The following is a 26,963-nucleotide window of genomic DNA, read 5'->3' on the forward strand; positions in this document are numbered from 1 at the left end:
GAGAACATTCTCCCGAGAATGTTTCGGTGAACAAAATAATTATAATTTGATATGGGCGCCGCCAGGGAGGGTGCGATTTTCGTCAACACACAATTTGGTGCCCAGAGTTCCAGAGTGGCTATGTTAGCACGTGGCATCCGTTAATCTTGCTTCCTGCATAGCGGGTAAAGGGTACTACTATATTCAGCGTTAAAACTTCAAGAGGCGCAACCGCCGCTGCCGTTTGCACGACCCGAAGCGCCCCGGGCTCCCCTATGAGCACATGGTGCCTATGTTTGTTTTAAATAAAGGCTATACACTAAAGACACGATGGACAACAATAATCATTGACTATATGTGTTCTACCTCGGTAAGTAATTAGCGAACACTCAAGTTTTTCATGCGGTAGTGTCCCGATATTTATGATCCAAGCACAGGCATTGTTTATATTTAAATAACTCAGTTTTAGAAAACAAGGTCATGCGTCTAAGAATATAGGGTGGGTAACGCATTGATGAAACCCTTCTTATATATTTCATCAGACATTCTTCTACGCTAGTATACTGCTAAAAACTCAAGTTTGTTTACAAGCTCGTATATTTATTTGTATTTTTTTGTCTGTTTGGTGACATGAGAGAATCTGCTCTATGTGTAGAGCTGTCAAATATCTATTTATGTAGAAAACTATTTTCTTTTTTACCAAACTGTTCATCACAAATTTATTTAAAGACGTTAATTCATTAATTGATACATTCATTAGTAGATGCACCACTTTAATTATATAAGTTCAGAACAATTACTTTATTTATAGTGACGTCACATGATTCATTTACTTTTTTACAACAAGCATGGCGTCTTCCATGGAAGATCATGTTGCCCATTCAAATGTTTAACGCATCATAAAGCTAAATTTTATGTCTGCCATAGCTTTAACAATATGTCTCTTTGCTATTTTTAACGGTACATCTGTTTGCTATTTTTATTAGTTTCCAACACTAAATCAATTTATATCATGATACACTAGGCAGTTTTTCTAATTTGACTAGATCTAGATCTATACAATACATTTATCTAGCCTAGATCTAGATCTATACAATACATTTATCTAGCCTAGATCTAGAGATTCTAAATCTACAAATAGGCCAAACCTAAATTAATTAGTTAGATACAAAAATCACAATGAATAATTGAGTTTCTTTATTAAACTTAAACTATTTTAGTCCTTAAATATTTTATATAAAACTTTGATTTTTAGCTTCAAGGATCATCTAATTGGAGAATACAAGGGATTATTATTTTGATTAGGTTCCAACAATATTATTAATTTTCACTTTCCAAAGTTGCCAGATAACTGAGTTGATAGTGTAATAGTTACCATGCAGATGGTAGTGTAATAGTTACCATGCGGATGGTAGTGTAATAGTTACCATGCAGATGGTAGTGTAATAGTTACCATGCGGATGGTAGTGTAATAGTTACCATGCAGATGGTAGTGTAATAGTTACCATGCGGATGGTAGTGTAATAGTTACCATGCGGATGGTATGGGTTCAAGACACATCATGTCCATGTTACATTTTTTATTTTACATGTGAATGATAAGGCTGCCTATCGGAAATTGCAGGTGAAGTATAGTTCAACTGTTTCTGTGTTTTCGGCATATGAAGGGATAGTGTGGTCAGAACAATGCTCAGCCGAAATGGGCATTTTTAAAAGACAATAACATGTTGCCTGAGGAGTGACATCTTTTTGTAAGTGGGGTCTGACTTTTTGTAAGTGGGGTCTGACTTTTTGTAAGTGGGGTCTGACTTTTTGTAAGTGGGGTCTGACTTTTTGTAAGTGAAGTCTGACTTTTTGTAAGTGGGGTCTGACTTTTTGTAAGTGGGGTCTGACTTTTTGTAAGTGGGGTCTGACTTTTTGTAAGTGGGGTCTGACTTTTTGTAAGTGGGGTCTGACTTTTTGTAAGTGGGGTCTGACTTTTTGTAAGTGGGGTCTGACTTTTTGTAAGTGGGGTCTGACTTTTTGTAAGTGGGGTCTGACTTTTTGTAAGTGGGGTCTGACTTTTTGTAAGTGGGGTCTGACTTTTTGTAAGTGGGGTCTGACTTTTTGTAAGTGGGGTCTGACTTTTTGTAAGTGGGGTCTGACTTTTTGTAAGTGGGGTCTGACTTTTTGTAAAGATGTGTGACAGTGGGAAGGGAAATGATAAAAATCGTCAAATAAACATGCCGTCATTTATAGATGACCCCCAAAACACATTCAAGAATAACAGGTAGTCTAGTACACAATAATAATGACATTACAGCCTGATTTATTTGTCGAATCTTTAAAGTGGTCTGCATGCAGAGTTTCTGATACAATTAATATAGAAAATATATACTATAGCCAATGTCACCACCCCCCCCCCCCCCCCCCATGAGAGATACCTAAAAGAAACTCTGTATGTGACTTTTGTCAAGTTTGACCTAAAAAGATGAAAACTTGCCTGTAAAGAAATCCCAAAATTTGTACTTAATCGACCTCTGATCCTTGAGGACTTTTTCTTGATAGAATGGAAGGTCAGCTTGGAGATTTTGTCCCCTAGTGTCTCATCATTCAACTTTTTATATTTGTATACTGAAACATTTCATCAAATAGTATGTCATCATTCAACTTTTTATATTTGTATACTGAAACATTTCATCAAATAGTGTCTCATCATTCAACTTTTTATATTTGTATACTGAAACATTTCATCAAATAGTGTCTCATCATTCAACTTTTTATATTTGTATACTGAAACATTTCATCAAATAGTGTCTCATCATTCAACTTTTTATATTTGTATACTGAAACATTTCATCAAATAGTGTCTCATCATTCAACTTTTTATATTTGTATACTGAAACATTTCATCAAATAGTGTCTCATCATTCAACTTTTTATATTTGTATACTGAAACATTTCATCAAATAGTGTCTCATCATTCAACTTTTTATATTTGTATACTGAAACATTTCATCAAATAGTTATTCAAATTTTGGTCTTTGTAAGCTGAGACATTCAAGTTTTTTTTGTATACTATTTTGTTTCTACTCTTTAGTAATAAGATTTTTAAAAAAATGTAATTAATCACAAATATATTCTGCTCAGTTTTGAGTTAAGAGCCCTCATAAAAAATTATTTACTTTACAAACTCATCATGAGCTTGCAATATTATCTCTAAGTAAAAATTATCTAACAACTAATATCCATCATGAGCTTGCAATATTATCTCTAAGTGAAAATTATCTAACAACTAATATCCATCATGAGCTTGCAATATTATCTCTAAGTAAAAATTATCTAACAACTAATATCCATCATGAGCTTGCAATATTATCTCTAAGTGAAAATTATCTAACAACTAATATCCGTCTTTAACCATAATCTTCAAATCCTTAAAACATACAGACTCAAAGTATAATCAAAGTATAATCAAAGTATAATCAAAGTATAATCTAACTAAAATTTTTATTTGTTATCTTTTGTCCATTCATTGATTTGACTGAAATTGTCAAATCTCTCTCAACAAAGCTCATTTGTACACCATCCTTGTCATGTTATTTGTACACCAACATTTGTCATGTTATTTGTACACCAACATTTGTCATGTTATTTGTACACCAACATTTGTCATGTTATTTGTACACCATCCTTGTCATGTTATTTGTACACCAACCTTGTCATGTTATTTGTACACCATCCTTGTCATGTTATTTGTACACCATCCTTGTCATGTTATTTGTACACCAACATTTGTCATGTTATTTGTACACCAACATTTGTCATGTTATTTGTACACCAACCTTGTCATGTTATTTGTACACCATCCTTGTCATGTTATTTGTACACCATCCTTGTCATGTTATTTGTACACCAACATTTGTCATGTTATTTGTACACCATCCTTGTCATGTTATTTGTACACCATCCTTGTCATGTTATTTGTACACCATCCTTGTCATATTATTTATAAACTACCAGATGAAGACAAAGAAAAACTGACCTAAGTCTTTGCGTCTCTTGTACTCATTGATAGCCTTGGCCACATCTGTCATGGCCTTGATTGCTGTCTCTAGTTCCTGGTGATCACAGTGGCCATCTTCTGTGTTCTGGGAACATTCAATGTAAATAAGCTACATTTTGGCCATCTTCTGTGTTCTGGGAACATTCAATGGAAATAAGCTACATTTTGGCCATCTTCTGTGTTCTGGGAACATTCAATGGAAATAAGCTAATTTTTGGCCATCTTCTGTGTTCTGGGAACATTCAATGGAAATAAGCTACATTTTGGCCATCTTCTGTGTTCTGGGAACATTCAATAAGCTACATTTGACTACTACATTCAGCACTGGATGATATTTGAACAAACCTTAAACAATTCATTCAGCAATAAATGATATTTGAACAAACCTTCAACAATTCATTCAGCAATAAAGGATATTTGAACAAACCTTCAACAATTCATTCAGCAATAAATGATATTTGAACAAACCTTCAACAATTCATTCAGCAATAAATGATATTTGAACAAACCTTCAACAATTCATTCAGCAATAAAGGATATTTTAATATGCGCTGCACTGGTTTGATGAGTACCCCAGAAATGTCGAAGACGTTGGTGTGCTCCCTCATCTGCTCCAACTTGTCCTGAAAGTATTCCCTCATCTCTGGCTGCTGGTTGTAGCGCTCCATCATTGTTAGCACTTCATCGTGATTGCGACAGTAAGGAGCGTAGGTATTTTTCATGTCTTCAGCATAAAAGGTAAAACATGGTCCTGAAAAATTGGCCATCAATAAACAAGGTGAAACATGGTCCTGAAAAATTGGCCATCAATAAACAAGGTGAAACATGGTCCTGAAAAATTGGCCATCAATAAACAAGGTGAAACATGGTCCTGAAAAATTGGCCATGAATAAACAAGTCTGATGATTGGGACTAATGTACTTTTGTAGAATTAAGAAGGAGGAAGTGGTGCTGGGTGGGACACACACTGACAGGAGCACTGAGCACTCTCTGACACACCAGGTGCTGGGTGGGACACACACTGACAGGAGCACGGAGCACTCTCTGACACACCAGGTGCTGGGTGGGACACACACTGACAGGAGCACTCTCTGACACACCAGGTGCTGGGTGGGACACACACTGACAGGAGCACTGAGCCCTCTCTGACACACCAGGTGCTGGGTGGGACACACACTGACAGGAGCACGGAGCACTCTCTGACACACCAGGTGCTGGGTGGGACACACACTGACAGGAGCACTCTCTGACACACCAGGTGCTGGGTGGGACACACACTGACAGGAGCACTGAGCCCTCTCTGACACACCAGGTGCTGGGTGGGACACACACTGACAGGAGCACTGAGCACTCTCTGACACACCAGGTGCTGGGTGGGACACACACTGCCAGGAGCACTGAGCCCTCTCTGACACACCAGGTGCTGGGTGGGACACACACTGACAGGAGCACTGAGCACTCTCTGACACACCAGGTGCTGGGTGGGACACACACTGCCAGGAGCACTGAGCCCTCTCTGACACACCAGGTGCTGGGTGGGACACACACTGACAGGAGCACTGAGCACTCTCTGACACACCAGGTGCTGGGTGGGACACACACTGACAGGAGCACTGAGCACTCTCTGACACACCAGGTGCTGGGTGGGACACACACTGACAGGAGCACTCTCTGACACACCAGGTGCTGGGTGGGACACACACTGACAGGAGCACTCTCTGACACATCAGGTGCTGGGTGGGACACACACTGCCAGGAGCACTGAGCACACTCTGACACACCAGGTGCTGGGTGGGACACACACTGACAGGAGCACTCTCTGACACATCAGGTGCTGGGTGGGACACACACTGACAGGAGCACTCTCTGACACATCAGGTGCTGGGTGGGACACACACTGCCAGGAGCACTCTCTGACACACCAGGTGCTGGGTGGGACACACACTGACAGGAGCACTGAGCCCTCTCTGACACACCAGGTGCTGGGTGGGACACACACTGACAGGAGCACTGAGCACACTCTGACACACCAGGTGCTGGGTGGGACACACACTGACAGGATCACTCTCTGACACATCAGGTGCTGGGTGGGACACACGCTGCCAGGAGCACTCTCTGACACACCAGGTGCTGGGTGGGACACACACTGACAGGAGCACTGAGCCCTCTCTGACACACCAGGTGCTGGGTGGGACACACACTGACAGGAGCACTCTCTGACACACCAGGTGCTGGGTGGGACACACACTGACAGGAGCACTGAGCACTCTCTGACACACCAGGTGCTGGGTGGGACACACACTGCCAGGAGCACTCTCTGACACACCAGGTGCTGGGTGGGACACACACTGACAGGAGCACTGAGCACTCTCTGACACACCAGGTGCTGGGTGGGACACACACTGACAGGAGCACTCTCTGACACACCAGGTGCTGGGTGGGACACACACTGCCAGGAGCACTCTCTGACACACCAGGTGCTGGGTGGGACACACACTGACAGGAGCACTGAGCCCTCTCTGACACACCAGGTGCTGGGTGGGACACACACTGACAGGAGCACTGAGCACTCTCTGACACACCAGTTGCTGGGTGGGACACACACTGCCAGGAGCACTCTCTGACACACCAGGTGCTGGGTGGGACACACACTGACAGGAGCACTGAGCCCTCTCTGACACACCAGGTGCTGGGTGGGACACACACTGACAGGAGCACTGAGCACTCTCTGACACACCAGGTGCTGGGTGGGACACACACTGCCAGGAGCACTGAGCCCTCTCTGACACACCAGGTGCTGGGTGGGACACACACTGACAGGAGCACTCTCTGACACACCGGGTGCTGGGTGGGACACACACTGACAGGAGCACTGAGCACTCTCTGACACACCAGGTGCTGGGTGGGACACACACTGACAGGAGCACTGAGCACTCTCTGACACACCAGGTGCTGGGTGGGACACACACTGACAGGAGCACTCTCTGACACACCAGGTGCTGGGTGGGACACACACTGACAGGAGCACTCTCTGACACACCGGGTGCTGGGTGGGACACACACTGACAGGAGCACTGAGCACTCTCTGACACACCAGGTGCTGGGTGGGACACACACTGATAGGAGCACTCTCTGACACATCAGGTGCTGGGTGGGACACACACTGCCAGGAGCACTGAGCACACTCTGACACACCAGGTGCTGGGTGGGACACACACTGACAGGAGCACTCTCTGACACATCAGGTGCTGGGTGGGACACACACTGACAGGAGCACTCTCTGACACATCAGGTGCTGGGTGGGACACACACTGCCAGGAGCACTCTCTGACACACCAGGTGCTGGGTGGGACACACACTGACAGGAGCACTCTCTGACACACCAGGTGCTGGGTGGGACACACACTGACAGGAGCACTGAGCCCTCTCTGACACACCAGGTGCTGGGTGGGACACACACTGACAGGAGCACTGAGCACTCTCTGACACACCAGTTGCTGGGTGGGACACACACTGCCAGGAGCACTCTCTGACACACCAGGTGCTGGGTGGGACACACACTGACAGGAGCACTGAGCCCTCTCTGACACACCAGGTGCTGGGTGGGACACACACTGACAGGAGCACTGAGCACTCTCTGACACACCAGGTGCTGGGTGGGACACACACTGACAGGAGCACTGAGCACTCTCTGACACACCAGGTGCTGGGTGGGACACACACTGACAGGAGCACTGAGCACTCTCTGACACACCAGGTGCTGGGTGGGACACACACTGACAGGAGCACTGAGCACTCTCTGACACACCAGGTGCTGGGTGGGACACACACTGACAGGAGCACTCTCTGACACATCAGGTGCTGGGTGGGACACACACTGCCAGGAGCACTGAGCACACTCTGACACACCAGGTGCTGGGTGGGACACACACTGACAGGAGCACTGAGCACTCTCTGACACACCAGGTGCTGGGTGGGACACACACTGCCAGGAGCACTCTGACACACCAGGTGCTGGGTGGGACACACACTGACAGGAGCACTCTCTGACACACCAGGTGCTGGGTGGGACACACACTGACAGGAGCACTCTCTGACACACCAGGTGCTGGGTGGGACACACACTGCCAGGAGCACTCTCTGACACATCAGGTGCTGGGTGGGACACACACTGACAGGAGCACTCTCTGACACACCAGGTGCTGGGTGGGACACACACTGACAGGAGCACTCTCTGACACACCAGGTGCTGGGTGGGACACACACTGACAGGAGCACTCTCTGACACACCAGGTGCTGGGTGGGACACACACTGACAGGAGCACTCTCTGACACATCAGGTGCTGGGTGGGACACACACTGACAGGAGCACTGAGCACTCTCTGACACACCAGGTGCTGGGTGGGACACACACTGCCAGGAGCACTCTCTGACACACCAGGTGCTGGGTGGGACACACACTGACAGGAGCACTCTCTGACACACCAGGTGCTGGGTGGGACACACACTGCCAGGAGCACTCTCTGACACACCAGGTGCTGGGTGGGACACACACTGACAGGAGCACTCTCTGACACACCAGGTGCTGGGTGGGACACACACTGCCAGGAGCACTGAGCACTCTCTGACACACCAGGTGCTGGGTGGGACACACACTGACAGGAGCACTCTCTGACACACCAGGTGCTGGGTGGGACACACACTGACAGGAGCACTCTCTGACACACCAGGTGCTGGGTGGGACACACACTGACAGGAGCACTGAGCACTCTCTGACACACCAGGTGCTGGGTGGGACACACACTGCCAGGAGCACTCTCTGACACACCAGGTGCTGGGTGGGACACACACTGACAGGAGCACTGAGCACTCTCTGACACACCAGGTGCTGGGTGGGACACACACTGACAGGAGCACTCTCTGACACACCAGGTGCTGGGTGGGACACACACTGACAGGAGCACTGAGCACTCTCTGACACACCAGGTGCTGGGTGGGACACACACTGACAGGAGCACTCTCTGACACACCAGGTGCTGGGTGGGACACACACTGCCAGGAGCACTGAGCACTCTCTGACACATCAGGTGCTGGGTGGGACACACACTGACAGGAGCACTCTCTGACACACCAGGTGCTGGGTGGGACACACACTGCCAGGAGCACTGAGCACTCTCTGACACACCAGGTGCTGGGTGGGACACACACTGCCAGGAGCACTGAGCACTCTCTGACACACCAGGTGCTGGGTGGGACACACACTGACAGGAGCACTCTCTGACACACCAGGTGCTGGGTGGGACACACACTGACAGGAGCACTCTCTGACACACCAGGTGCTGGGTGGGACACACACTGACAGGAGCACTCTCTGACACACCAGGTGCTGGGTGGGACACACACTGACAGGAGCACTGAGCACTCTCTGACACACCAGGTGCTGGGTGGGACACACACTGACAGGAGCACTCTCTGACACACCAGGTGCTGGGTGGGACACACACTGCCAGGAGCACTGAGCACTCTCTGACACATCAGGTGCTGGGTGGGACACACACTGACAGGAGCACTCTCTGACACACCAGGTGCTGGGTGGGACACACACTGCCAGGAGCACTGAGCACTCTCTGACACACCAGGTGCTGGGTGGGACACACACTGCCAGGAGCACTGAGCACTCTCTGACACACCAGGTGCTGGGTGGGACACACACTGACAGGAGCACTCTCTGACACACCAGGTGCTGGGTGGGACACACACTGACAGGAGCACTCTCTGACACACCAGGTGCTGGGTGGGACACACACTGACAGGAGCACTCTCTGACACACCAGGTGCTGGGTGGGACACACACTGACAGGAGCACTGAGCACTCTCTGACACACCAGGTGCTGGGTGGGACACACACTGCCAGGAGCACTGAGCACTCTCTGACACATCAGGTGCTGGGTGGGACACACACTGCCAGGAGCACTCTCTGACACACCAGGTGCTGGGTGGGACACACACTGACAGGAGCACTGAGCACTCTCTGACACACCAGGTGCTGGGTGGGACACACACTGACAGGAGCACTCTCTGACACACCAGGTGCTGGGTGGGACACACACTGACAGGAGCACTGAGCACTCTCTGACACACCAGGTGCTGGGTGGGACACACACTGACAGGAGCACTCTCTGACACACCAGGTGCTGGGTGGGACACACAGGGAAAGTGGAAGAGAGGATGGGAGACCTGGAGTATTCTGGAAGACAGCAGGGAAGTCTTGGGAGGTTGCAAAATTAATAGCTGGGAACCAGGCAAAATGGAAGGACATAGTTAAGGCCCTAGGTTCCACATACTCTAACCAAAGGCTGAACTGTTGATTCCAGCTCTCTCTCTGTACATGATAAAGTGTGTGGAATTAATAAGATTAAGATGAAGATTAATGGGACCATGATGTTGGATTACTAAATATAAGCCAAGAGAAATTACCTAGACATTGTTCAGCAAAGTCTTTTCCTGAAACACAGCTCTCCAGGTTAGCCAACAACTTCTGGCTGACGTCTGCTATTTCTTCCATATTTCCTAACACAAGGTTCAGGTCCATTCCTGCTGGTGCTTTCTGCAACAGTTTGGTAACCACAATGTCATGTAGTGTTGGACCTAACCTAAGCAATAACCCTAACACTAACCCTAGCTACAACAATGTCATGTAGTGTTGGACCTAACCTAAGCAATAACCCTAACACTAACCCTAGCTACAACAATGTCATGTAGTGTTGGACCTAACCTAAGCAATAACCCTAACACTAACCCTAGCTACAACAATGTCATGTAGTGTTGGACCTAACCTAAGCAATAACCCTAACACTAACCCTAGCTACCACAATGTCATGTAGTGTTGGACCTAACCTAAGCAATAACCCTAACACTAACCCTAACCCTAACCTAAGCAATAACCCTAACACTAACCCTAGCTACAACAATGTCATGTAGTGTTGGACCTAACCTAAGCAATAACCCTAACACTAACCCTAGCTACAACAATGTCATGTAGTGTTGGACCTAACCTAAGCAATAACCCTAACACTAACCCTAGCTACCACAATGTCATGTAGTGTTGGACCTAACCTAAGCAATAACCCTAACACTAACCCTAGCTACAACAATGTCATGTAGTGTTGGACCTAACCTAAGCAATAACCCTAACACTAACCCTAGCTACAACAATGTCATGTAGTGTTGGATCTAACCTAAGCAATAACCCTAACACTAACCCTAGCTACAACAATGTCATGTAGTGTTGGACCTAACCTAAGCAATAACCCTAACACTAACCCTAGCTACCACAATGTCATGTAGTGTTGGACCTAACCTAAGCAATAACCCTAACACTAACCCTAGCTACCACAATGTCATGTAGTGTTGGACCTAACCTAAGCAATAACCCTAACACTAACCCTAGCTACAACAATGTCATGTAGTGTTGGATCTAACCTAAGCAATAACCCTAACACTAACCCTAGCTACAACAATGTCATGTAGTGTTGGACCTAACCTAAGCAATAACCCTAACACTAACCCTAACCCTAACCTAAGCAATAACCCTAACACTAACCCTAGCTACAACAATGTCATGTAGTGTTGGACCTAACCTAAGCAATAACCCTAACACTAACCCTAGCTACAACAATGTCATGTAGTGTTGGACCTAACCTAAGCAATAACCCTAACACTAACCCTAGCTACAACAATGTCATGTAGTGTTGGACCTAACCTAAGCAATAACCCTAACACTAACCCTAGCTACAACAATGTCATGTAGTGTTGGATCTAACCTAAGCAATAACCCTAACACTAACCCTAGCTACCACAATGTCATGTAGTGTTGGACCTAACCTAAGCAATAACCCTAACACTAACCCTAGCTACCACAATGTCATGTAGTGTTGGACCTAACCTAAGCAATAACCTTAACACTAACTCTAACCCTAACCGTAGCACTAACCCTAACCATAACACTGACCTTTTCTTCAAGAAATATCTCCAGACACAGATGAAGACTATGCAGGTAATCTTTCTCTGTCTCTACAATTTCATCAATCACTTTCTTTCTCTGTTCTCTTTTCCTTTCTGTATCTTCTTCTTTCTTTTTTCTCTCCTCCTCCCTCCTCCTCTCACCCTCCCCCTCTTGTTGAGCTGCCAGTAGTCTGGCTTGTTCAAGTCTACTCTCATTGGACACCAGGGACAGCAGAGTTTCTAAACAAACAGGACAGCAGAGTTTCTAAACAAACAGGACAGCAGAGTTTCTAAACAAACAGGACAGCAGAGTTTCTAAACAAACAGGACAGCAGAGTTTCTAAACAAACAGGACAGCAGAGTTTCTAAACAAACAGGACAGCAGAGTTTCTAAACAAACAGGACAGCAGAGTTTCTAAACAAACAGGACAGCAGAGTTTCTAAACAAACAGGACAGCAGAGTTTCTAAACAAACAGGACAGCAGAGTTTCTAAACAAACAGGACAGCAGAGTTTCTAAACAAACAGGACAGCAGAGTTTCTAAACAAACAGGACAGCAGAGTTTCTAAACAAACAGGACAGCAGAGTTTCTAAACAAACAGGACAGCAGAGTTTCTAAACAAACAGGACAGCAGAGTTTCTAAACAAACAAACAGGACAGCAGAGTTTCTAAACAAACAGGACAGCAAAGTTTCTACACAAACAGGACAGCAGAGTTTCTAAACAAACAGGACAGCAAAGTTTCTAAACGAACAGGACAGCAGAGTTTCTAAACAAACAGGACAGCAAAGTTTCTAAACAAACAGGACAGCAGAGTTTCTAAACAAACAGGACAGCAGAGTTTCTAAACAAACAAACAGGACAGCAGAGTTTCTAAACAAACAGGACAGCAAAGTTTCTACACAAACAGGACAGCAGAGTTTCAAAACAAACAGGACAGCAAAGTTTCTAAACGAACAGGACAGCAGAGTTTCTAAACAAACAGGACAGCAAAGTTTCTAAACAAACAGGACAGCAGAGTTTCTAAACAAACAGGACAGCACTAAACTAAAAAAAGTAGAATGTAAACTAAACTAGCAAACTGTTAACTAAACAACCTGAATGTAAACTAAACAAGTAGAATGTAAACTAACTAGGAAGCTGTAAACTAAACAAGCAGAATGTAAACTAACTTGTCTTGTTGGGTCCAGTGTTTCTAGTCAACATGTGGAGAGTCTTGTTGGGTCCAGTGTTTCTAGTCAACAAGTGGAGTGTCTTGTTGGGTCCAGTGTTTCTAGTCAACTAGTGGAGTGTCTTGTTGGGTCCAGTGTTTCTAGTCAACTAGTGGAGTGTCTTGTTGGGTCCAGTGTTTCTAGTCAACTAGTGGAGTGTCTTGTTGGGTCAAGTGTTTCTAGTCAACAAGTGGAGTGTCTTGTTAGGTCCAGTGTTTCTAGTCAACTAGTTGAGTGTCTTGTTAGGTCCAGTGTTTCTAGTCAACTAGTGGAGTGACTTGTTGGGTCCAGTGTTTCTAGTCAACATGTGGAGAGTCTTGTTTGGTCCAGTGTTTCTAGTCAACTAGTGGAGTGACTTGTTGGGTCCAGTGTTTCTAGTCAACAAGTGGAGTGTCTTGTTGGGTCCAGTGTTTCTAGTCAACTAGTGGAGTGTCTTGTTGGGTCCAGTGTTTCTAGTCAACTAGTGGAGTGTCTTGTTTGGTCCAGTGTTTCTAGTCAACATGTGGAGAGTCTTGTTGGGTCCAGTGTTTCTAGTCAACTAGTGGAGAGTCTTGTTTGGTCCAGTGTTTCTAGTCAACATGTGGAGAGTCTTGTTGGGTCCAGTGTTTCTAGTCAACTAGTGGAGTGTCTTGTTGGGTCCAGTGTTTCTAGTCAACTAGTGGAGTGTCTTGTTGGGTCCAGTGTTTCTAGTCAACTAGTGGAGTGTCTTGTTGGGTCCAGTGTTTCTAGTCAACTAGTGGAGTGTCTTGTTGGGTCCAGTGTTTCTAGTCAACTAGTGGAGTGTCTTGTTGGGTCCAGTGTTTCTAGTCAACTAGTGGAGTGTCTTGTTGGGTCCAGTGTTTCTAGTCAACTAGTGGAGTGTCTTGTTGGGTCCAGTGTTTCTAGTCAACTAGTGGAGTGCCTTGTTGGGTCCAGTGTTTCTAGTCAACTAGTGGAGTGTCTTGTTGGGTCCAGTGTTTCTAGTCAACTAGTGGAGTGTCTTGTTGGGTCCAGTGTTTCTAGTCAACAAGTGGAGTGTCTTGTTGGGTCCAGTGTTTCTAGTCAACTAGTGGAGTGTCTTGTTGGGTCCAGTGTTTCTAGTCAACTAGTGGAGAGTCTTGTTGGGTCCAGTGTTTCTAGTCAACTAGTGGAGTGTCTTGTTGGGTCCAGTGTTTCTAGTCAACTAGTGGAGTGTCTTGTTGGGTCCAGTGTTTCTAGTCAACTAGTGGAGTGTCTTGTTAGGTCCAGTGTTTCTAGTCAACAAGTGGAGAGTCTTGTTGGGTCCAGTGTTTCTAGTCAACAAGTGGAGTGTCTTGTTGGGTCCAGTGTTTCTAGTCAACTAGTGGAGTGTCTTGTTGGGTCCAGTGTTTCTAGTCAAAAAGTGGAGTGTCTTGTTGGGTCCAGTGTTTCTAGTCAACTAGTGGAGTGTCTTGTTGGGTCCAGTGTTTCTAGTCAACTAGTGGAGTGTCTTGTTGGGTCCAGTGTTTCTAGTCAACAAGTGGAGTGTCTTGTTGGGTCCAGTGTTTCTAGTCAACATGTGGAGTGTCTTGTTAGGTCCAGTGTTTCTAGTCAACAAGTGGAGTGTCTTGTTAGGTCCAGTGTTTCTAGTCAACATGTGGAGAGTCTTGTTGGGTCCAGTGTTTCTAGTCAACAAGTGGAGTGACTTGTTGGGTCCAGTGTTTCTAGTCAACATGTGGAGAGTCTTGTTGGGTCCAGTGTTTCTAGTCAACAAGTGGAGTGACTTGTTGGGTCCAGTGTTTCTAGTCAACTAGTGGAGTGTCTTGTTGGGTCCAGTGTTTCTAGTCAACTAGTGGAGTGTCTTGTTGGGTCCAGTGTTTCTAGTCAACTAGTGGAGTGTCTTGTTGGGTCCAGTGTTTCTAGTCAACAAGTGGAGTGTCTTGTTAGGTCCAGTGTTTCTAGTCAACAAGTGGAGTGACTTGTTGGGTCCAGTGTTTCTAGTCAACAAGTGGAGTGTCTTGTTGGGTCCAGTGTTTCTAGTCAACTAGTGGAGTGTCTTGTTAGGTCCAGTGTTTCTAGTCAACATGTGGAGAGTCTTGTTGGGTCCAGTGTTTCTAGTCAACAAGTGGAGTGACTTGTTGGGTCCAGTGTTTCTAGTCAACAAGTGGAGTGTCTTGTTGGGTCCAGTGTTTCTAGTCAACAAGTGGAGTGTCTTGTTGGGTCCAGTGTTTCTAGTCAACAAGTGGAGTGTCTTGTTGGGTCCAGTGTTTCTAGTCAACAAGTGGAGTGTCTTGTTGGGTCCAGTGTTTCTAGTCAACTAGTGGAGTGTCTTGTCTTTTGGGTCCAGTGTTTCTAGTCAACTAGTGGAGTGTCTTGTTGGGTCCAGTGTTTCTAGTCAACTAGTGGAGTGTCTTGTTGGGTCCAGTGTTTCTAGTCAACTAGTGGAGTGTCTTGTTGGGTCCAGTGTTTCTAGTCAACAAGTGGAGTGTCTTGTTGGGTCCAGTGTTTCTAGTCAACTAGTGGAGTGTCTTGTCTTTTGGGTCCAGTGTTTCTAGTCAACTAGTGGAGTGTCTTGTTGGGTCCAGTGTTTCTAGTTAACTAGTGGAGTGTCTTGTTGGGTCCAGTGTTTCTAGTCAACTAGTGGAGTGTCTTAAAATCATGAACACTAGCGTGGCACGGAGCTTACAGAGAGAAACAAATATTCATAAAAACAATTGTGTCCCCATGCTTGCTGTTTACGTAGTGCAAGATTATTTGAGACAGCCCATACATGTAGTATAGCCATCACCTTCATGCAAGTACAATAAGGCTACAAAATAGCAAACTTCAATATTGGTTAAAATCAATGAAAACTTGCTTGATCTTTATTCACCATTCCAAGATATATGGAAATTCAAAACAAAATTTCTAAAGTTATTGTTTTTAACACAGCACATTGGAAAAGCCCACTAAATTAGTTAACACCCAACTAAATTAGTTTAACATCCAACCAAATTAGTTGAACACTATACTAAATTAGTTGAACACCCCATTAAATTAGTTGAACACCCCACTAGATTAGTTGAACACCCTACTAAATTAGTTGAACACCCCACTAAATTTATTGAAAACACCACTAAATTAGTTAACCTCAACCCCCCTCCAGCCATTGTAAAGTGTGAAGCTAAACAATCACCTTTTAACTGATGTTCTTCATGGAATCCATTTAAATTGTTGGTCCCAAGGTCAAGGCTATCTTCACAAGTGCCAGTACATTCTTGGCTTTTTTGTAGATCAAACATAAGTTGGTGACCACTCTATATACAGGAAATTAGATTACATAAGTTGGTGACCACTCTATATACAGGAAATTAGATTACATAAGTTGGTGACCACTCTATATCCAGGAAATTAGATTACATAAGTTGGTGACCACTCTATATACAGGAAATTAGATTACATAAGTTGGTGACCACTCTATATACAGGAAATTAGATTACATAAGTTGGTGACCACTCTATATACAGGAAATTAGATTACATAAGTTGGTGACCACTCTATATACAGGAAATTAGATTACATAATCTGGTGACCACTCTATATACAGGAAATTGGATTACATAATCTGGTGACCACTCTATATACAGGAAATTGGATTACATAAGTTGGTGACCACTCTATATACAGGAAATTAGATTACATAATCTGGTGACCACTCTATATACAGGAAATTAGATTACATAAGTTGGTGACCACTCTATATACAGGAATTAAGATTACATAATCTGGTGACCACTCTATATACAGGAAATTAGATTACATAAGTTGGGGACCACTCAATATACAGGAAATTAGTTTACATAAAATGTGAAGACTTATAAATGCACTTATAATAAGAAAATAAACTTTAATTTTATTTTTACAATAATAGTTAAACAAAGCATTTTTTCCAAAATGTATAGAAAGATATCGACTTGATTGACTAAATGTATTGAAAGATATCTACTTGATTGACTAAATGTATTGAAAGATATCTTCTTGATTGGCTAAATGTATTGAAAGATATCTGCTTGATTGACTAAATGTATTGAAAGATATCTACTTGATTGACTAAATGTATTGAAAGATATCTACTTGATTGACTAAATGTATTGAAAGATATCTACTTGATTGACTAAATGTATTGAAAGATATCTACTTGATTGACTAAATGTATTGAAAGATATCGACTTATTGACTAAATGTATTGAAAGATATCTACTTGATTGACTAAATGTATTGAAAGATATCTACTTGATTGACTAAATGTATTGAAAGATATCTACTTGATTGACTAAATGTATTGAAAGATATCTTCTTGATTGACTAAATGTATTGAAAGATATCTTCTTGATTGGCTAAATGTATTGAAAGATATTGACTTGATTGACTAAATATATTGAAAGATATCAAATTGATAGGCTAAATGTATTGAAAGATATCGACTTGATTGAGTACATATATTGAAAGATATCAAATTGATAGGCTAAATGTATTGAAAGATATCGACTTGATTGACTAAATATATTGAAAGATATCGGCTTGATTGACCAACTTGTTTACTCTGATGGCTACCAACTAGTTTACTCAGATGGCTACCAACTAGTTTACTCAGATGGCTACCAACTAGTTTACTCAGATGGCTACCAACTAGTTTACTCAGATGGCTACCAACTAGTTTACTCAGATGGCTACCAACTAGTTTACTCAGATGGCTACCAACTAGTTTACTCAATGACTGCTGGTAATTTATCTGGAAGTCACTACATTAGAAATGAGACAAAACTGAAATAAAAGATTTCAATAAAAACACTAAGTAAAACCTTATAATAAAAACAAGTCTAAAATATCTTTAACTGAAAATAGTCTAAAAGATCTTTTACTGACAAGTCTATAAGATTACTGACTGAAAGGTCTATAAAATCTTTTGTAAAAATGTGTAGTAAAGTGCCAGCGTGCTGTAAAACTATTACACTTTGAGCGTAGAAAAACCTTGGATAAAGTTGAAACAAAAACCAAATGAGACAAGACCCCCAGCTAGAGTGTCCTATCAAGTAAGTTGGGCATGCAAGTTTAAATAGAAACAACACCTCCACATTGTGCAGTTCAAGCAAAAAATCTTCTTACTTAATCTGCAACATGGGAAACAGAGAATAAAACAGGCCCGTCCGCACCAAGCCATAGCATTGGGCTCTTACAGATAGCTAGACTAGCTTCAGTAGTCAAATAGCTAGACCAGCTTCAGTAGTCAAATAGTTAGACAAACCTTAAAACAGCTATTTAAATGTTTTTTGAAATATGATAGATGCCAAGTCTAAAGAATGATAGCACCACTGCAAAATTGTATGAAAACACTGGTGGATAGCACACAGAATGTAGCACGCCACTGGTGGATAGCACACGTAATGGAGCAAGCGTCTGGTGGATGCCCCTGTGTGTCTAGCATATGATCTCTTACACACAAGTCATCTGCTGTCAGCTGCTGTCAGCTGCAAGCATTAAGTTAATGAGATAACAGCAGGTGCTGGCACAGCTGTTCCCAGTAACACACTCTAGGGTACACATTTAAACCAGCTGACCAGGTCTATAGCACACATTTAAACCAGCTGACCAGGTCTATAGTACACATTTAAACCAGCTGACCAGGTCTATAGCACACATTTAAACCAGCTGACCAGGTCTATAGCACACATTTAAACCAGCTGACCAGGTCTATAGCACACATTTAAACAAGCTGACCAGGTCTATAGTACACATTTAAACCAGCTGACCAGGTCTATAGCACACATTTAAACCAGCTGACCAGGTCTATAGCACACATTTAAACCAGCTGACCAGGTCTATAGCACACATTTAAACCAGCTGACCAGGTCTATAGCACACATTTAAACCAGCTGACCAGGTCTATAGCACACATTTAAACCAGCTGACCAGGTCTATAGCACACATTTAAACCAGCTGACCAGGTCTATAGCACACATTTAAACCAGCTGACCAGGTCTATAGCACACATTTAAACCAGCTGACCAGGTCTATAGCACACATTTAAACCAGCTGACCAGGTCTATAGCACACATTTAAACCAGCTGACCAGGTCTATAGCACACATTTAAACCAGCTGACCAGGTCTATAGCACACATTTAAACCAGCTGACCAGGTCTATAGCACACATTTAAACATGGCAGCTGACCAGGTCTATAGCACACATTTAAACCAGCTGACCAGGTCTATAGCACACATTTAAACCAGCTGACCAGGTCTATAGCACACATTTAAACCAGCTGACCAGGTCTATAGCACACATTTAAACCAGCTGACCAGGTCTATAGTACACATTTAAACCAGCTGACCAGGTCTATAGCACACATTTAAACCAGCTGACCAGGTCTATAGCACACATTTAAACCAGCTGACCAGGTCTATAGCACACATTTAAACATGGCAGCTGACCAGGTCTATAGCACACATTTAAACATGGCAGCTGACCAGGTCTATAGCACACATTTAAACCAGCTGACCAGGTCTATAGCACACATTTAAACCAGCTGACCAGGTCTATAGCACACATTTAAACCAGCTGACCAGGTCTATAGTACACATTTAAACCAGCTGACCAGGTCTATAGCACACATTTAAACATGGCAGCTGACCAGGTCTATAGCACACATTTAAACATGGCAGCTGACCAGGTCTATAGTACACATTTAAACCAGCTGACCAGGTCTATAGTACACATTTAAACCAGCTGACCAGGTCTATAGTACACATTTAAACCAGCTGACCAGGTCTATAGTACACATTTAAACCAGCTGACCAGGTCTATAGCACACATTTAAACCAGCTGACCAGGTCTATAGTACACATTTAAACCAGCTGACCAGGTCTATAGTACACATTTAAACCAGCTGACCAGGTCTATAGCACACATTTAAACCAGCTGACCAGGTCTATAGCACACATTTAAACCAGCTGACCAGGTCTATAGCACACATTTAAACCAGCTGACCAGGTCTATAGCACACATTTAAACCAGCTGACCAGGTCTATAGCACACATTTAAACCAGCTGACCAGGTCTATAGTACACATTTAAACCAGCTGACCAGGTCTATAGCACACATTTAAACATGGCAGCTGACCAGGTCTATAGCACACATTTAAACCAGCTGACCAGGTCTATAGCACACATTTAAACCAGCTGACCAGGTCTATAGTACACATTTAAACCAGCTGACCAGGTCTATAGCACACATTTAAACCAGCTGACCAGGTCTATAGCACACATTTAAACCAGCTGACCAGGTCTATAGCACACATTTAAACCAGCTGACCAGGTCTATAGTACACATTTAAACCAGCTGACCAGGTCTATAGCACACATTTAAACCAGCTGACCAGGTCTATAGTACACATTTAAACCAGCTGACCAGGTCTATAGTACACATTTAAACCAGCTGACCAGGTCTATAGCACACATTTAAACCAGCTGACCAGGTCTATAGCACACATTTAAACCAGCTGACCAGGTCTATAGCACACATTTAAACAAGCTGACCAGGTCTATAGTACACATTTAAACAAGCTGACCAGGTCTATAGCACACATTTAAACATGGCAGCTGACCAGGTCTATAGCACACATTTAAACAAGCTGACCAGGTCTATAGTACACATTTAAACAAGCTGACCAGGTCTATAGCACACATTTAAACCAGCTGACCAGGTCTATAGCACACATTTAAACCAGCTGACCAGGTCTATAGTACACATTTAAACCAGCTGACCAGGTCTATAGCACACATTTAAACCAGCTGACCAGGTCTATAGTACACATTTAAACCAGCTGACCAGGTCTATAGTACACATTTAAACCAGCTGACCAGGTCTATAGCACACATTTAAACCAGCTGACCAGGTCTATAGCACACATTTAAACCAGCTGACCAGGTCTATAGCACACATTTAAACAAGCTGACCAGGTCTATAGTACACATTTAAACAAGCTGACCAGGTCTATAGCACACATTTAAACATGGCAGCTGACCAGGTCTATAGCACACATTTAAACAAGCTGACCAGGTCTATAGTACACATTTAAACAAGCTGACCAGGTCTATAGCACACATTTAAACATGGCAGCTGACCAGGTCTATAGTACACATTTAAACCAGCTGACCAGGTCTATAGCACACATTTAAACCAGCTGACCAGGTCTATAGCACACATTTAAACCAGCTGACCAGGTCTATAGTACACATTTAAACCAGCTGACCAGGTCTATAGCACACATTTAAACCAGCTGACCAGGTCTATAGTACACATTTAAACAAGCTGACCAGGTCTATAGCACACATTTAAACAAGCTGACCAGGTCTATAGCACACATTTAAACAAGCTGACCAGGTCTGTAGCACACATTTAAACAAGCTGACCAGGTCTATAGTATACATTTAAACCAGCTGACCAGGTCTATAGCACACATTTAAACCAGCTGACCAGGTCTATAGCACACATTTAAACAAGCTGACCAGGTCTATAGCACACATTTAAACCAGCTGACCAGGTCTATAGTACACATTTAAACAAGCTGACCAGGTCTATAGCACACATTTAAACCAGCTGACCAGGTCTATAGCACACATTTAAACCAGCTGACCAGGTCTATAGCACACATTTAAACCAGCTGACCAGGTCTATAGCACACATTTAAACAAGCTGACCAGGTCTATAGCACACATTTAAACATGGCAGCTGACCAGGTCTATAGTACACATTTAAACCAGCTGACCAGGTTTATAGCACACATTTAAACAAGCTGACCAGGTCTATAGTACACATTTAAACCAGCTGACCAGGTCTATAGCACACATTTAAACCAGCTGACCAGGTCTATAGCACACATTTAAACATGGCAGCTGACCAGGTCTATAGTACACATTTAAACAAGCTGACCAGGTCTATAGCACACATTTAAACATGGCAGCTGACCAGGTCTATAGCACACATTTAAACCAGCTGACCAGGTCTATAGTACACATTTAAACATGCTGACCAGGTCGATAGTACACATTTAAACAAGCTGACCAGGTCTATAGCACACATTTAAACAAGCTGACCAGGTCTATAGTACACATTTAAACAAGCTGACCAGGTCTATAGCACACATTTAAACATGGCAGCTGACCAGGTCTATAGTACACATTTAAACCAGCTGACCAGGTCTATAGTACACATTTAAACATGCTGACCAGGTCTATAGCACACATTTAAACATGCTGACCAGGTCTATAGTACACATTTAAACAAGCTGACCAGGTCTATAGCACATATTTAAACATGGCAGCTGACCAGGTCTATAGTACACATTTAAACCAGCTGACCAGGTCTATAGCACACATTTAAACATGGCAGCTGACCAGGTCTATAGCACACATTTAAACCAGCTGACCAGGTCTATAGTACACATTTAAACCAGCTGACCAGGTCTATAGTACACATTTAAACATGGCAGCTGACCAGGTCTATAGTACACATTTAAACATGGCAGCTGACCAGGTCTATAGTACACATTTAAACATGGCAGCTGACCAGGTCTATAGTACACATTTAAACCAGCTGACCAGGTCTATAGTACACATTTAAACCAGCTGACCAGGTCTATAGTACACATTTAAACATGGCAGCTGACCAGGTCTATAGCACACATTTAAACCAGCTGACCAGGTCTATAGCACACATTTAAACAAGCTGACCAGGTCTATAGCACACATTTAAACAAGCTGACCAGGTCTATAGCACACATTTAAACCAGCTGACCAGGTCTATAGCACACATTTAAACCAGCTGACCAGGTCTATAGTACACATTCAAACCAGCTGACCAGGTCTATAGCACACATTTAAACCAGCTGACCAGGTCTATAGCACACATTTAAACAAGCTGACCAGGTCTATAGTACACATTTAAACCAGCTGACCAGGTCTATAGCACACATTTAAACCAGCTGACCAGGTCTATAGTACACATTCAAACCAGCTGACAAGGTCTATAGCACACATTTAAACAAGCTGAATAGGTCTATAGCACACATTTAAACCAGCTGACCAGGTCTATAGCACACATTTAAACCAGCTGACCAGGTCTATAGTACACATTTAAACCAGCTGACCAGGTCTATAGTACACATTTAAACCAGCTGACCAGGTCTATAGCACACATTTAAACCAGCTGACCAGGTCTATAGTACACATTTAAACCAGCTGACCAGGTCTATAGCACACATTTAAACAAGCTGACCAGGTCTATAGCACACATTTAAACCAGCTGACCAGGTCTATAGCACACATTTAAACCAGCTGACCAGGTCTATAGTACACATTTAAACCAGCTGACCAGGTCTATAGCACACATTTAAACCAGCTGACCAGGTCTATAGTACACATTTAAACCAGCTGACCAGGTCTATAGTACACATTTAAACCAGCTGACCAGGTCTATAGCACACATTTAAACCAGCTGACCAGGTCTATAGTACACATTTAAACCAGCTGACCAGGTCTATAGCACACATTTAAACCAGCTGACCAGGTCTATAGCACACATTTAAACCAGCTGACCAGGTCTATAGTACACATTTAAACCAGCTGACCAGGTCTATAGCACACATTTAAACCAGCTGACCAGGTCTATAGCACACATTTAAACCAGCTGACCAGGTCTATAGTACACATTTAAACCAGCTGACCAGGTCTATAGCACACATTTAAACACATTTAAACCAGCTGACCAGGTCTATAGCACACATTTAAACCAGCTGACCAGGTCTATAGTAGACATTTAAACCAGCTGACCAGGTCTATAGCACACATTTAAACCAGCTGACCAGGTCTATAGTACACATTTAAACCAGCTGACCAGGTCTATAGTACACATTTAAACCAGCTGACCAGGTCTATAGTAGACATTTAAACCAGCTGACCAGGTCTATAGCACACATTTAAACCAGCTGACCAGGTCTATAGTACACATTTAAACCAGCTGACCAGGTCTATAGTACACATTTAAACCAGCTGACCAGGTCTATAGCACACATTTAAACCAGCTGACCAGGTCTATAGCACACATTTAAACCAGCTGACCAGGTCTATAGTACACATTTAAACCAGCTGACCAGGTCTATAGCACACATTTAAACCAGCTGACCAGGTCTATAGCACACATTTAAACCAGCTGACCAGGTCTATAGTACACATTTAAACCAGCTGACCAGGTCTATAGCACACATTTAAACCAGCTGACCAGGTCTATAGTACACATTTAAACATGGCAGCTGACCAGGTCTATAGCACACATTTAAACCAGCTGACCAGGTCTATAGCACACATTTAAACAAGCTGACCAGGTCTATAGTACACATTTAAACCAGCTGACCAGGTCTATAGTACACATTTAAACCAGCTGACCAGGTCTATAGTACACATTTAAACCAGCTGACCAGGTCTATAGCACACATTTAAACAAGCTGACCAGGTCTATAGCACACATTTAAACCAGCTGACCAGGTCTATAGTACACATTTAAACCAGCTGACCAGGTCTATAGTACACATTTAAACCAGCTGACCAGGTCTATAGCACACATTTAAACCAGCTGACCAGGTCTATAGCACACATTTAAACCAGCTGACCAGGTCTATAGTACACATTTAAACCAGCTGACCAGGTCTATAGCACACATTTAAACCAGCTGACCAGGTCTATAGTACACATTTAAACCAGCTGACCAGGTCTATAGTACACATTTAAACCAGCTGACCAGGTCTATAGTACACATTTAAACAAGCTGACCAGGTCTATAGCACACATTTAAACAAGCTGACAAGGTCTATAGTACACATTTAAACCAGCTGACCAGGTCTATAGTACACATTTAAACAAGCTGACCAGGTCTATAGTACTTATTTAAACAAGCTGACCAGGTCTATAGCACACATTTAAACCAGCTGACCAGGTCTATAGTACACATTTAAACCAGCTGACCAGGTCTATAGTACACATTTAAACCAGCTGACCAGGTCTATAGCACACATTTAAACATGGCAGCTGACCAGGTCTATAGTACACATTTAAACATTGCAGCTGACCAGGTCTATAGCATACATTTAAACCAGCTGACCAGGTCTATAGTACACATTTAAACATTGCAGCTGACCAGGTCTATAGCACACATTTAAACCAGCTGACCAGGTCTATAGTACACATTTAAACCAGCTGACCAGGTCTATAGTACACATTTAAACCAGCTGACCAGGTCTATAGCACACATTTAAACATGGCAGCTGACCAGGTCTATAGTACACATTTAAACCAGCTGACCAGGTCTATAGTACACATTTAAACCAGCTGACCAGGTCTATAGCACACATTTAAACCAGCTGACCAGGTCTATAGCACACATTTAAACCAGCTGACCAGGTCTATAGCACACATTTAAACCAGCTGACCAGGTCTATAGTACACATTTAAACCAGCTGACCAGGTCTATAGCACACATTTAAACCAGCTGACCAGGTCTATAGCACACATTTAAACCAGCTGACCAGGTCTATAGTACACATTTAAACCAGCTGACCAGGTCTATAGCACACATTTAAACCAGCTGACCAGGTCTATAGCACACATTTAAACCAGCTGACCAGGTCTATAGCACACATTTAAACCAGCTGACCAGGTCTATAGCACACATTTAAACCAGCTGACCAGGTCTATAGTACACATTTAAACCAGCTGACCAGGTCTATAGTACACATTTAAACCAGCTGACCAGGTCTATAGCACACATTTAAACATGGCAGCTGACCAGGTCTATAGCACACATTTAAACAAGCTGACCAGGTCTATAGCACACATTCAAACAAGCTGACCAGGTCTATAGCACACATTTAAACCAGCTGACCAGGTCTATAGCACACATTTAAACCAGCTGACCAGGTCTATAGCACACATTTAAACCAGCTGACCAGGTCTATAGCACACATTTAAACATGCTGACCAGGTCTATCGCACACATTTAAACATGGCAGCTGACCAGGTCTATAGCACACATTTAAACATGGCAGCTGACCAGGTCTATAGCACACATTTAAACATGGCAGCTGACCAGGTCTATAGCACACATTTAAACATGGCAGCTGACCAGGTCTATAGCACACATTTAAACATGGCAGCTGACCAGGTCTATAGTACACATTTAAACCAGCTGACCAGGTCTATAGCACACATTTAAACATGGCAGCTGACCAGGTCTATAGCACACATTTAAACAAGCTGACCAGGTCTATAGCACACATTTAAACATGGCAGCTGACCAGGTCTATTGCACACATTTAAACATGGCAGCTGACCAGGTCTATAGCACACATTTAAACATGGCAGCTGACCAGGTCTATAGCACACATTTAAACATGCTGACCAGGTCTATAGCACACATTTAAACAAGCTGACCAGGTCTATAGCACACATTTAAACCAGCTGACCAGGTCTATAGCACACATTTAAACAAGCTGATCAGGTCTATAGCACACATTTAAACATGGCAGCTGACCAGGTCTATAGCACACATTTAAACAAGCTGACCAGGTCTATAGCACACATTTAAACATGGCAGCTGACCAGGTCTATAGCACACATTTAAACAAGCTGACCAGGTCTATAGTACACATTTAAACAAGCTGACCAGGTCTATAGTACACATTTAAACCAGCTGACCAGGT

The 26,963-nt window shown here is 43.4% G+C and overlaps 1 protein-coding gene across 7 annotated transcripts in view; it reads right to left on the reverse strand.

Annotated features, from left to right (window-relative positions):
• Positions 1-26,963, reverse strand: part of LOC131941293 (dynamin-binding protein) — a 73,388-nt gene that overhangs the window by 27,487 nt on the left and 18,938 nt on the right. For all 7 annotated transcript variants that reach the window (XM_059300478.1, XM_059300476.1, XM_059300477.1 and 4 more), the window contains 6 exons: positions 16,351-16,471; positions 12,035-12,267; positions 10,501-10,630; positions 4,533-4,774; positions 4,003-4,108; positions 2,461-2,591 (listed from right to left, as the gene is read on the reverse strand). In XM_059300478.1, coding sequence (XP_059156461.1) covers positions 2,461-2,591; positions 4,003-4,108; positions 4,533-4,774; positions 10,501-10,630; positions 12,035-12,267; positions 16,351-16,471 — 963 coding nt within the window. The remainder of the gene's footprint in view (positions 1-2,460; positions 2,592-4,002; positions 4,109-4,532; positions 4,775-10,500; positions 10,631-12,034; positions 12,268-16,350; positions 16,472-26,963) is intronic.

The sequence above is a fragment of the Physella acuta genome, unplaced genomic scaffold, assembly GCF_028476545.2.
Source record: "Physella acuta isolate Inbredline_101_S28 unplaced genomic scaffold, ASM2847654v3 ptg000355l, whole genome shotgun sequence".
NCBI lineage: Eukaryota > Metazoa > Mollusca > Gastropoda > Physidae > Physella > Physella acuta.